General features: G+C 47.0%; 1 protein-coding gene across 1 annotated transcript in view; it reads right to left on the bottom strand.

The window, feature by feature from the left end:
* Window positions 1-13,698, bottom strand: part of itpr2 (inositol 1,4,5-trisphosphate receptor, type 2) — an 86,413-nt gene that overhangs the window by 9,036 nt on the left and 63,679 nt on the right. The window contains 6 exon segments of the mRNA XM_049007394.1: window positions 2,185-2,309; window positions 4,759-4,845; window positions 7,103-7,286; window positions 8,017-8,181; window positions 8,749-8,924; window positions 11,396-11,521. Coding sequence (XP_048863351.1) covers window positions 2,185-2,309; window positions 4,759-4,845; window positions 7,103-7,286; window positions 8,017-8,181; window positions 8,749-8,924; window positions 11,396-11,521 — 863 coding nt within the window.

Genomic DNA, 13,698 nt, shown 5'->3' with positions numbered 1-13,698 from the left:
GACAAGGGAGTCTTTTTCACACTGCTGGCCTCATCGGCTGCTTCTCTCACCAGGACAAAAACAGGTCCAGTGAAGTATGGACACCCCCTCAAGGGCCCAAAACAGCCCCCTCCCATCCTTAGGGAACTGATTACTCATGGATCTTAGCCTGACTTGATAATCCTCAGCTCATATAACCACGCTCACACTCCCCGACTGACGGATGACATCATGGAGCCCTAAGGGGCGAGTGATCTATCACATAGCACCTAACGGAATTCTTCATCTCCCACGGGGGGGTTTGCAGGGCCATGGGCGACTGACAGGACCCACCCCCACAAAAGGTTAAGATGAGTGGCACCCCCACGCAAGAGGAAGAGAGGACGCTCATCGCCATTTCCGAGCTGGCGAAAGAAATCGTGTTCCAGGTCCCGAGGAAAGATTTGCAGTGAGATGTTTACTCCAGTGCGCTTAACGGCGAGAGGCGCAATGCTCGCATGCATCACTGCTTCCGGCGTGTGAAGAGACGTTGGAGAAGCCACTCGCATGCGCTGGCCTTTCGGTGGTGGCGCCGGTGGCGCCCGCGAGCTCCCTCACACCAGTGCCCGCCTACAGTCCCACTCATCGGATAAAAATACATTCTGCCGGGGTCTTGCATCATTCGGCAAGATGCGGACTTCCTGCGCGAGGAATTTCACTGCAGGGCTGCCTCCGGGGGGCTTGCTGCCAGTTTAGGAAATTCAGGCTTAGTTTGTAATATGCTTTTTTGCATTTATATTTAGTCTAAGTTTTACTTTGCGTCCTGAGATATAACGCAGACAAGGGCTGATCTTGTGCGTCTTCGGAAAGGAAGCCAAATGGTAAAACACAGCTTTCCAGCACAAGGAAGATATATTATGTATTTTTAAATAACAAAATCATTAATAAATTTGTACACTTTTATTTTCTTCTTGGAAGAATCCACATAAAGCCGCCCGCTTCCTTTCTCTGATGCTGGCCAGTAGTTCCCCAGAGTATTCTCTGTGACACTTTACTAAAGAACAGCCCTTTTTTCCTCCTTTTAGTCTAGTTTCCCACGCTGCCATCTCCACTCAGACCAAGTTAAGACAGAAGCACCGGTGACCTGGGGAAATGGGCCCACAGGTGTGTTAGAGGCAAATGAACAGCCCACTTTGTCCTCCATACCTTCCCCCCCCCCACACATACACACACACACAAACAAAAAAAAGCACAAGCTGTCAACAAATGTGCCTTTAGAACAGCGGGGGTGCAGGGTGGGGGGCGTGCACCTTTTAATGTCCGCAGGCCGCGCGATTTCAGGTGAGAGGGGAATGAAAAGGTGTGAGCCATGACCTAGATAGGTAGAAACTGAAAACAGGCCGAGAACGCAGACTGACACGGCCTTGGATGAGCGAGTGGGTGGGCGGCCTGCCGGAGAGCCTCCCACACGTCTCACGAGCGGCGTGGATTTGATCGGCCGGTGGCACGAGTATTCACCTCGAAACCCGGAGGAAGAAGTCACTGCGACAGGCGGCAGTTTCGCGATACGCCCACGACTCACTTTTGCTCTACTCCCGAAACAAGGGGATCAGAAATGACTCGGCCAGATCCACTGACGTCATTTTACAGTGCAGAGCCGCAAGGTGGCAAAAAAATGCCATCGTGTTGAAAATCATAATAATAGATGACAATGGCAGTGGCCTCTTTTAATTTGAAACACGCAAAAAAAATAAGAAAACTGCAAAAAGAAAGCAAGAATAAGAAAACAGATAGATGGAGTAAACAAACTGAAAAAGTATACAGCACACAAAAAAAATCCTGAAAAACAGAATATTGTAATACTCTAAATAAATGAATATTCATTTATATTAATATGAATATTATATGGCACCCACCTATAAATGAAAAATCAAATAAATTCCGTGCAAATAATTTATATGCAATCAGAAAGCAGTGGAAATAACCGAGGTTGTTACAAGACAGGATGCTTTGTGATGTGCAGATATTATCATTATAATTAATGATAATAATAATAATAATAATAATAATAATAATAATATATGTTCACTGATCAGCGCAAACCCTGAATGGATCAGTAGTTGCTAGATATGGATGAACCAGGAATGGAATCACACTCGCGGGGGTGCCAGGAGACTGCGGGGGGCTGGCGGTGGTCCCCGCGAGAGGGCCGGTGCTGTGACTCACGGATTTGGAGGGCTTCCTCAGCATGTCGCCCACGCCTCCTCCATTCCGCAGGCCGTGGTTCAGCACGGTCACGATGCACATCAGCAGGGTGTCGCACATCTGCTCCATGTTTCCGTCATCCTCGTCTGGGGGTGGGGTGGGGTGGGGTGGGGGGTGTAAACAGATGTCAAAACGGTGGCATCCGCAGGTCCGCAGTTCCGGCGTCACTCTTGAAGCAGCACTTCATTCAGACAAAATAAATACCGACAGCTCACAGGAGAGATTTAAAGGCGCTGAGCCAAGATGTGGTTCAGGTGTAAGGGCGCCACCTACAGGCAGGAGGGCGGCAAGGACACACCCCCACTGGCAGTGGTACTGAAAGGGGAAGGCACGCCTGGGATCCCGGGGCTCTCAGTGGGAGGTGCGGCGGAGAGCATGCCATCCATGCACCACCTTCCCGCTGCGCCCCATCTGTCCTGCAGGGATCGCCCTGCTTGTTTGTTTGGTTTCTTTATTCCTTTAGACCAAAGCACACCAGGGAACATTTCTATATGCTCTATAAAGACATCCACCCATAGGGCAGCATGGTGTCACTTCACACCTACAGGGTGGGGGGCTTGAATCCTGCATTCTCTCTCTCTCTCTCTCTCTCTCTCCCTGCAGATATTCCTCAATCCGTGCCGCTAACCGACATCTCGCAATATCCCGTAGCGTATGACCGTGTGTGTGGCCTGTGCGGGTCTGGTGTACCAGGGACAGTGGTGTCCCAGCTCACTTGATTTTTATTTCATGTTAAATAGCTCTGACATGGGAGACGGAGTCAGGGGTGCAGTTTTACATTTACATTTACAGTATTTGGCAGACGCCGTTAGCCAGAGCGACTTACATAAAGTTAGGTTGTGTCGGGGCATGGTTGGGGTGCGTCAGGGGGTATAAATCTGCATGATGCACTTTGATTTCCCCCAGTCATAAAGGCATAAAGTCCTCTGTCAGAAATATTATAGCTTGATTCCTGTAAAAGCAGTTTTATATTATTATTATTATTATTATTATTACTACACCGGCATCCCATCCAGGGTGTACCCTAGCCCTGTGCTAGGGCTTTTTCCAGACCAGGAAAAGTGTTTCGAAGATGGATGGATGGATGAAGACATGCCGATACCATTTTAATACTAAACACACTCAGATGTTCCATCTGGCCAGAGACGGTGCCACTCTTTTGAAGGCATCCGATCCCGGCTTGGAATGCCAGCGAGGCAGCCGGAAGCGGGAGAATCTGCAGGCTGCCCACACGCGTCACTCACGTGCCCGTGGCCCCCGGGGTGGGTGTCAGCAGAGGCCCGGCAGGCAGCGAGGGCCGAGGGGCAGAGCAGGTGAATCACGGCGAGACGCCGAGCAGCACGCAGGGCCGTCGCTATGCCGGGGCCCCTCCCACGGTTACATAACGGCGCCTGGCTGCGAGTGAGTCACCCTCTGTGGAGCGATGCGCATCCAGTGATCTGTGTTTCGTAACAGAAGCCAAGCCCCCCCCCCCCCCCCCCCCCCCGCCCAAACCATAACAGCAGCATCACCGAACCAGCTACAGTCTTCCTCAGCCTAAACTTGGGTTACGTACCATTCACCGCTGTTACGTCTATCGACCCCTTAGTCCTCAACTGCTTCTCTCTCGAAATAGAGCGGCGGCGTTTAACGAGCTGCTACAAAAAAGACCCAAAGTTCGTCTCCGCTCCCTGGCGCAATTGTCTCTGCAGTCTCCCAAATTAAATGATATCAAAATAATGTTAAAACTATCCGTGCAATGGACTAGCTCCTCATCTAGAGTGGTCCCCAGAATCATTTCTTTGGATAGGCTCTGGCTTCATCACATCCTGGTGCTAGATAGGTGGTGATGGATGGATGGAACGATGGATGGGTAGTCCAAAGATATGGTCATTTCACTATACGAGGCATACATCTATATGCCAGGCGTATATCTATATATCAGGCATACATCTATATACTAGCCATATATATATATATATATATATATATATATATATATATATATATATACACACACACACACACACACACACCCACACACAAACACACAAACACACACACACACACACACACACCAGATGTACATCTATATGCCAGGCTTGTATCTATATACCAGGGGTTTTTCCCCAGTGGTCCAAATTCTACCACCAGTAATTCAAAGCCAAGGTCCATTGGCCCCAATACTACAATAATTTTGTGGGGGGGGGGGGGGGGGTGGGCACACTGACAATAATTTTTGGTGTGGACCATGGCGTAATTTTGGGTGTGGTCCAGACTAAATTCGGGCCACCAATTGAGTACCTCTGCTCTGTACTTTATGTTTTTTCAACTTCAAAATATAACAGGTTAAGGTGCAGAAATTTCGAAGACGGGTGTGAAGTGCAAACGGCCCCCGACTAACGGGAGGCAGCGGCACGGCAGGGGCCAAAGCACGTACAGCCTGAGGCGGATGCCCTCCCCAGGCTGCAGGGCTATTCCAGGAAACCCTGCGGGAGCCCTGCATCCAGCACCTCCGGGGGAGCCTGAGCGGCCGGCCCGGTGCGTCTGACTCACCTGCGACAAACGCTGGGGCTTCTGCGGTGCAGTTCTCCTTGAGGCATGTAGATGGAGCCGCGCCATCCTTCGGAACCAAGCTCTTGCCTTCGGCGAGAGAAAGTCAGGGTAAGCCGTTGGGCTCTAACCACGATGAAGCACAGAACGGAACGGCTCGCAGGCGATCCCGCAGACACCCCGACACTGCCCTGCACTTCAGCTACACCCATGTCCAGCTGCGTCGGGCAGCTTGTCAATAATGGACCGAAAAAGGAAAACCAGACAGCTTTTCTCCAGAACCCAAGCTGTCAGAACGTCATCATATCTGCAGCAAGACACTTAAATTATTACGTGACTTATTCTGTCTACCCAAGCTTAAATAATGGATGATGGTTCAGTTTTATAACTTTCTAAAACCACCAAACAGCTTAATCATTTCCTCAGGCAAAGTGACAGTTTGCCAGGTAAGATTCAGGACAGAAGCTCCCAAGAAGGCCTTCAAATGCAGTCCAGCACATTAACCCCCCCCCCCCCCCCAGTTCGAGCACAGCAAATACGCCAGCCCAGACAGGACTATCAATGTGTTCTGGGACTAGACTCACAGCACAGAACTTGAGAGAGCTTTGGAGAGATATTTACACTGCACCCGGGCACTAGTCTGATGTTACAAATTGTCCTGCAGTTGGGTATAGTGAATTTCGAAAGGCAAAGTGTTCATTGAAGATGCATGTCCGTGACAGCCTGAACTGCATAGCTTGCTTCTACCATCTCATTCAGAAATTACATTTCAATTACACTGAAAATGAATAAAAATCTGCGGCTTGTTTTCATTGCTAAAATGCATTCTGGGAATAAAACGCCATCACGTATCGCTCGATCAGCATCTAGTTAGCTGCAGTTGGGCGATAAAATACTGAAATCCTAAAAAGGGTTTCATTTCTGCGGCAAAGGCGGTCCGAAAAGGCTGAATAAACGGGCGTCTCGACTCCCACCGCAAGTTAGCGGCATTAGCAATGCAAAACTGCTCCTGGAGGTAAACATCTGAGGCATAGCGGCCAACAGCTCTTGATGTGTAATCAAAAGAAAGTTCCAGACAGAGCATACCCCCCCCCCCCCTCCCCATTCATGTGCATAACTACCGAAGCATTAAACTGGTGCTCGGTGATCAGCCACACAACGGTTCGATGCCCAGCGGCTCCTTAATTGCCTTGATGAAAAAGCGATTTCTTTCCACCAGACGGCCGTCTGGGCTACGTGGCACGATTTCACACGGGATGGCGACCGCCCTGGGAGAGCCGGTCTCGCTCATAAATGCTGTGAACCCAGAGCGTGCCCTTCGTGACCTGAAGGACACACATGAGATTAAACTTCACAGAACTTCTACTGTGATGGTAGCAGGCCAGTGCGAACAATACCCTGTAAAGCATTATTAAGAAATCCTTGATTCATTACAGCCAACATCACCAAAAATACTGCAGCCATTCGTATATTCTTAATACTTGGTCCCAATGTACTTCTTCTGTAACTGGACTGATCAGCCACTCCCTTACAACCTGCATTTCGGTTTCCATCACACTTATGTCTGGCAGGCTGACCTTGACTGACAGCCTGTGAGGGGCGGGACTTCTCTTCCACCCACCAATCACTAGAGCTGGCATGTTACACAACAGATCTACAGGCAGGCTGCACCTGATCCACCAATCAAATGGGAGCATCTGGGAATCAGCCTCTCAAGTCTCACCAGATTAAAAACTGCAACCCTTGAGCTTCTTATAGCTCCTACCAGCAGACATTATATTCATACAACCAACTCTGTTACATAAAGGAACTGCATATGCAGCAAGTGAAAGTGGCATGAACACAGGGAGAATGTGTCCATCTTCCCCAAGTAGTAGACACAGTAGGGACGATACCTAAAGAATCAAAGAATTAAAGAGCCAGATACTCTGATCACTGGTATCGCCTGGTCAGAGTCTGATCAAACCTTCAGACTTCCCCATATATAAACACTAGCTGGGTAGGAAAGATGAACAGTAACACACACAGACACTCAGACACAGACACACACAGTAAATACTAGAGAAGATCAAAGAATATAAAAGTTCTTCTAAAAAATAGCACACCACTGACTTCTCATCTATCTTTGACCATCGAAACACATGACTTCGTCAAGGACTATGGACCAGAAGTTATGGGAGCAATGTGCCATGGCAACGCCAGGTAGGTGAGGTCATGGTGTTTGGTCGGTTGGCATATCCTCCTACCCATTGGCCACCTTCATGTCAATCTGTGACTGACAGCCTCTTTCCCCAATCACTTCTTTGGGCCGATTTTATATCTCAGCCCCCTTCTGGGCAGTACTGACCTGTGCTCGACAGTGGCTCCACCTCCATACGGAAGTCTTCCTTGAGGTAGAGGAAGCCCACAATGGAGAAGAGGTAGACCAGGATGAGGGCCAGCACGGCCGTCAGGATGATGGAGCGACCGTTGCGTGTAACGCTCTTCATCACATTTAGGAGAGTCTCCTCCCGGGATACCAGGTCAAAGAGCTGGGGAAAGGGAGGGAGTCTGAGGTCAGCACATCACGTTGGCACATCACCTCGGCACATCACCCCTCACATGGCTCAAACACAAATGCTCATTCACACGCCTCTGTAAGTCAAGAAAGAACATGTTTCTAAAGTAAAGAACATTTCTAAGGAGCATTTTGAAACTGGCAACTGCCAGGTCAACCTGACTCCAAAAACTTATCTGATCCTAGACATCAACTGCCTCCAATTTCAAATGTTATGTTCTAGCACAGCGATTCTCAACCCATGGGTCATGGCCCAAAGTTCTGAAAGGGCTGTGAGGCAGAGTTGGAAATGTAAGCATTTTAAAACCAGCAAGCTCCTATGCTGATCCATGATCAGATTTCCCAGCCCCAATCCTAGAATTAACTTGTTTAAACGAGTCTTGGGTCTGCAAAATTGGGTTGTGGTGCAATAAAGGTTGAGAACCACTGTTCTCGCATATCATAACACTTGTTAAGATATTAGACTTGCTCTCACATCCACTCTGTACATGCCATTCTGTACTCAGATCTACATTTTCTCAGAGAAAAAGTTGTCCAACAGATGATTCATTTTCATAGACAGGGAAACGCAATGTTTAATAAAAACATTGGTGTGAAAATAAAAAATGTTCAGTCCCCTTGTCGGACGTGTTGTTGAATGTTTCCACGAAGCAGCGTGGTCAGGCCGGAGGCTGTCGAGAAGAGGCCGACTGGGTCTTTCTTACCAGGAAGCTGTAGAAGAATTCGTGGGCGAAGAGGCCCAGCGTGCAGACGATGATGTAGCCCACGTGGTAGAGGAACGCCATGTCCGTGATCACGGCTTTGTAGCCTCGAGCCAACGTCCCACGGTTCCCGACAAAGCTCACCAGAAACACTATCTTGTTGAGCAGCTGGAAAGCGGGTAAAAAAGAACATCTTTTAAGACATCGGTCAAGGACAGAATCCTTTCCTTTTTTAAGGCTTGTATTTCCACCCCACACTCAGTTAAGGTTAGAGATAAGCCTTGAGGCTTTCTATTAAACCACGCATACATTTATCCCGCATTATTCTTTCCTTGTTTTTCATTCAAGAGCAAAAAAAAAAAAAAAAAAACGAATTATAATGTGTAGGACATTTCTGCTAAACAAGTTGCCTGAAGGCATCATCTAAATGAGGAAGAAACACTGAAGGACAAAAACCTCTAATGGCCTGCTTCTGAACTTTCCAGAACTTACATTAATTTGCATGAAGATTTTAGATTACTCCATTTGCATGAAGACTTTTCTGGAAACTTCATCTGGACATATCATCATACTACATACAGCATGGGGGCAAAATAACGACAAAATAGTACTTACACTGGGATACTGGGAGAAAACCATCATAACGCACCAGGAGAATAATCAGGCAGCGAAGGGACACATAAAACACTTTTCAGAAACGTCTCCGAGGACGACCCGAGAAGCCGCGCGACTTACGTTGGCCGCTCCCAAAAGCACCAGTGTGGGTCTGAGGCCAAGCGTGTATATGGATCGGAGGATGACGGCCACCAGGAAAGGTCTGATCCCCCCCGGCTTGGGCAAGACGAAGAGCATGATGGTGGAGATCAGCACGGCAGCCCAGAGCATCAGGGACACCAGTGGCCGGAGCTCGCCTGCAGGGACAGACATCGAGATACAGTCATGTGGGGCTCCTGCGCAGCTGCGATGGCCCGCTTACAAAACAGGAAGCGTTACTGGACAAGAGGCACTTTCCTGTCCCACAAATGTCCCGACCACTCTGTGTGGATAAACTTTAATGACTTGTTGACGTTCAGACACCAAAACAGGCGTGCCAACCATGTGCCACCTTAGTATATTAAAAAAGTACATGGTGAAGGGCCGCTCTGACTGTTGATGGGCTTCGTCTAATGACATGGCACCAAGAACACAGTCCATTAAAAAGTGTAGAAACACTAGCAGGTATTTATTAGTCACAAATCAATAAGAAGCCAGTCTACAGTCAGCTGATGAGACTGGTTCACCCTGAAAGCCACATGGGACACAGCATAGGGTTGGGTCTGGGGATGCCTTGCCTTTCGATGGTGACCAATCAACAGCCCCGAGACCAAAGAAACCTCTGGTAGTGAGACCCACCTGACCATAATAATACTGAAAAAGCCATTAACCATAAGCTAGTTGGACCGGGGGATGCCTGAGGATCTTGAGTACACTTCAGCTAAAAAGTGCTGTGCGGCAGACAAATTTAGATTTTTTTTATAGCATTCAGGGTCTGCTTTGCTGTTACCTTTTAACAGAGACTTGATGCTATTTTTTTGTGGATCAAGCATGGATACGTGTCATTTTACGAGACTTTACATCAATAATAATGATGTGTCTGCTTGATACCTTACATCCATTTTCTGGATATTCTATTTGTGCACTTTTAAAAATTTGTTTACTTGTTTGCACTGTGTGTGCTGTCTTTGCACCTTGCTTGTTTGTTCGTCTGCACTATGTTCGTGCTGCTGTATACAAGAGAATTTCCCTCTATGGTCAATAAAGTGCATCTTAATTTTAATCTATACAGATTCAAGAACGGCAGTAACGGACATAATGAAATCTTATTAATAAAACAAGTGTTTTTTTTCGAAGGGAAGCCCCTTTTGGAAACAGACGAACTGTGAAAAGCCAGCTGAAATGGGGCTGAGCATTGACACTTCCAGCAGCTACCTATAGATCAATTACCCTGAGGGGAACTGGCTAATGACAGGAGCGCGAGGGGGGGAAACCATGGCAACGGGTTCTGAATCAGAGCGCACTTTCTGCGCTCCCCGGTCCGTGATCTTAACCCGGGGAACGGCGGCACGCCGGGCAGGGTGACTTAGACAACCCCTCATCCACCGGACTTAGATTCACATCAGGTACTCAAAGGACGACCAATGGACGGCATCTCTCAGGCCCCCACGTGAAGCAGCGGATGGATCCACGGAGAAGCAGCCTGAAAGAGCATCAGCATCGTGAGCGTTCCCGGTGCGGTTCTCAATAAACTTCACCAGACACACTTCGCTACTTTCACCTCAGTGTAACTGATGGCCCACCTACATTCAGGGTTTTTGCCAAGGCCTGAAAGCGAGAAAGAGAAGTTGCATCGAATGCTGATACTTCCACACGGCGGGTAGCTGAGTAAAGGCATAATCGGGATTTAAATCAAGGTCCCGCCTGTTATGTTCCTTCCTTAACAGATCTGCAGTGGTTTTATCTCCCATGTAATAAAGCACCCATCCACTCCATCTAGGGATGACATCTTAAAAGAGAGTGACTTACCCTTCCATGTAAAAAGCAGTCACGTAAATCAGGTAAGGGAATACTGTCTTCAGAACTGGAGATTTTAGTTTTCCAGTTAAAAACTTTATTTGAATTCAAAGAATAGGTAACAGACCTGGACCAATGAAGTTACTTAAAGTAAAAAATACTAAAAAGATGCACGTTCCTTTAGACATTATAATTATTAAACTTCATAATATTTGTATTCATCACCTAAAGTTGCCGGACAGTTCTTTTTTAGTATTCTTTTTTGGCTGTTTCTTTTACTGCAGTGACAGGAACAGCACACACACACAGCATGCAATGTCCTCACCTAGACTGACAACATTCAAGTTTGTGTGGAGACACGACGGTCAGTGGAGTGTGGCAAGCGGAGAAGATACTGTTTCAGCAGGCCGTGATCATGTGACCAGAGGCTGGTACGCCCGCGGCAACGGAGCATGGCGGGTACACCTGCCGACCGCTGCGGGCTGCCGTGCGATGAGGAAGGGCCGCCTCTCTCACTTCCTCCTCAGACTATCTGAGGCTAAAGCGGGCTTAAAATCAGAACCGGTCTCCTGTTTTCTTCCATTTTTAGTGCCACATATTTCAACCTGTCGTTAGAGTTTTCAAGGCAATTCGGCTAACAGTCCTGGAAATCGAAATACATACGTTTAGCTGATACTGTGCCTTCATGGGTAGAATGAATTGCAAGCAAATAAAAAAGTCACTATTTAAATATCTTTCTCATCCTCAGTTAACAGCTGCCCAAACACCACCACTGTTATTTGAACCCGACATAGCACTACAGAGTACTCGTCCATCGTGCGCACAGACTAACCTTCGTCGTCGTCGTCTCCGAAGGGGTAGAAGAGGGCTACGGCGAGGTTGACCAGCACGGCCAAGTTGAAGGAGATGCTGCCCCAGAGGGACATATGGCGTGAGAACCAGAACAGGCCCGGGTTGCCTGTGGGAGAGATGCCAGCATCTGTCAGCATTATGCTGGGCGTGACGTCATTTCAGCATTAAGACACGGCAAGGCTATTACACAGAACACAATGACACTAAAGGACAGAGGCGGATAGTTCAGGTATAAGTCCAGACCACGATTTTGTCCTGAGTACAGAGTTGAGTACAGAGTACATGAGTTGAGTACAGAGAGTGACTCAACTGGTTGGTTGAAACAAAATCTTGGGTTGAATTTTTACTTTCTGGACCTGAACTATCCACCTTTGCTAAAGGACATGCTATTCACTTAAATATGTAATTGTGAGAATAACTTAAGCCTAGTCATAATAACAAATAGATATTTAACATAATACAAAAAAGTAGGAATGCGTCAATACTATATTTTTCAGACTGAGTACAAGTACCGATGCTTAGCAAAGGGCCACTTATAGACGGGACACAGGCAAATGACATCCTGCTCAGAATCGTCCCCAGCCCACGCTGCTATGATTACGACAGTCTCCCTCTTTATGCTTAAAAAAAGCACTATTTAGCTTAATGATTTTTTTTCTCTTAAAGCACTACTTCACTCTCTGCGCCTTTTCTCTGTCATTGAGTCGATAGAGCGTTGGAGATTTTTACGCACTATACGCCTCTGCTGTCGGTGACCATCAATCTGCTTAAACTGGATGGTATGCAGGTCCAGTTTTAATAATCATTAAAAGGTAACTAAGTCATGTTTTTCCATAAAGCAGCTTTTCCATAAAACCGGCTAAATTAATAAAACAATGGCTGAAAGAATATACACTATGTGGACAAAAGTGCATCACACCTAGAGGAACTTTTATGACATCCCATCCATAGGCATCCATATGGAGCTGCCCCCCTCCCCACCCTTGCAGCTATAAAAGCTGCCACTCTTCTAGGAAGGATTTCCACAAGATTTCAGAATTTGCTCCTTCACCCAGAAGAGCTTTTGTGAGGTCAGGCACTGATGTTGGAAGTGAAGGCCAGGCTTTCATTCTCCATTCTAGTTCATCCCAAAGGTGTTTGATGGTTGAGGTCAGGGCTCTGTGTGGACCAGCCAAGTTCTTCCTCACCAAACTCACTCAGCCATGTCTTTATGAACCTTGCTTTGTGCACTGGGACACAGTCATGCTGGAACAGAAAAGGTCCTTCCCCAAACTGTTGGAAGCATGGAATAGTTAAAAATGGCTTGGTACACTGAGAGTTCCCTTCACTGGAACTAAGGGGTCCAGCCCAACCCTTGAAAAACAACCCCACACCATTATCCCTCCACCACCAAACTTTACACTTGGCACAATGCAGTCAGGCAGGTAACATTTTCCTGGCATCCACCAAACCCACACTCGTCCATCAAAATGCCAGACAGAGAAGTGTGATTCGTCACTCCACAGAACATGTTTCCACTGCTTCAGAGCCGAGTGGCAGCGTGATTTACACCACTCCATCTGACGCTTGGCATTGCGCTTGGTGATGTGAGGTCTGCATGCAGCTGAGTTTTGTGCTGGGGTTAATGCTGAAGGAAGTTTGGAACTCTGCAGTCACTGAGTCAATAGGGTTTGGCGCTATGTGCCTCAGCTGTCGGTGACCGTGTTCTGTTACTGTCCGTGGTCTGCCACTTTCTACATGTGACTACGCAATATCTAGCAGGGAAGAAATTTCATTACCTGACTTAATGCAAAGGTGGCATCTTATGACAGGACCATACTTCAATGCACTGAGCTCTTCAGAATGACCCATTCTCTCACAAATCTGTGTAAACCTGACTGCATGGCTGGGTGCTTCATTTTCTACACCTGTTGCAATGTGTCTGAATGAAACACGTGACTTTAATTATTAAGAGGTGTGTCCCAATACTTTTGTACAATATATATATATATATATATATATATATATATATATATATATATATATATATATATATATATATATATATATATATATATCCCCCCAGCTGTGCGTTTTAAAAAATTTATAATATCCACTTAAACCAGGGTTATCACAAATTTGGCTTACGTTTGTATGTGAAGTACGTGGTATTTGTAGTTTAGCAGCAAGCAATTTCTGAATTAATTTCTGAATTTTGATATTGTCCGGATATTACACTCAGGTATTCAGTATGTCATACAGCGATGCTATTTTGAAATCCCTGTATCACGATACAGTTTTGCT

The sequence above is a fragment of the Brienomyrus brachyistius genome, chromosome 3 (genome assembly GCF_023856365.1).
Source record: "Brienomyrus brachyistius isolate T26 chromosome 3, BBRACH_0.4, whole genome shotgun sequence".
In the NCBI taxonomy this organism is placed as follows: Eukaryota; Metazoa; Chordata; class Actinopteri; order Osteoglossiformes; family Mormyridae; genus Brienomyrus; species Brienomyrus brachyistius.
The sequence above is the reverse complement of the archived record's forward strand: the minus strand, read 5'-3'. Positions and strand labels throughout refer to the sequence as shown.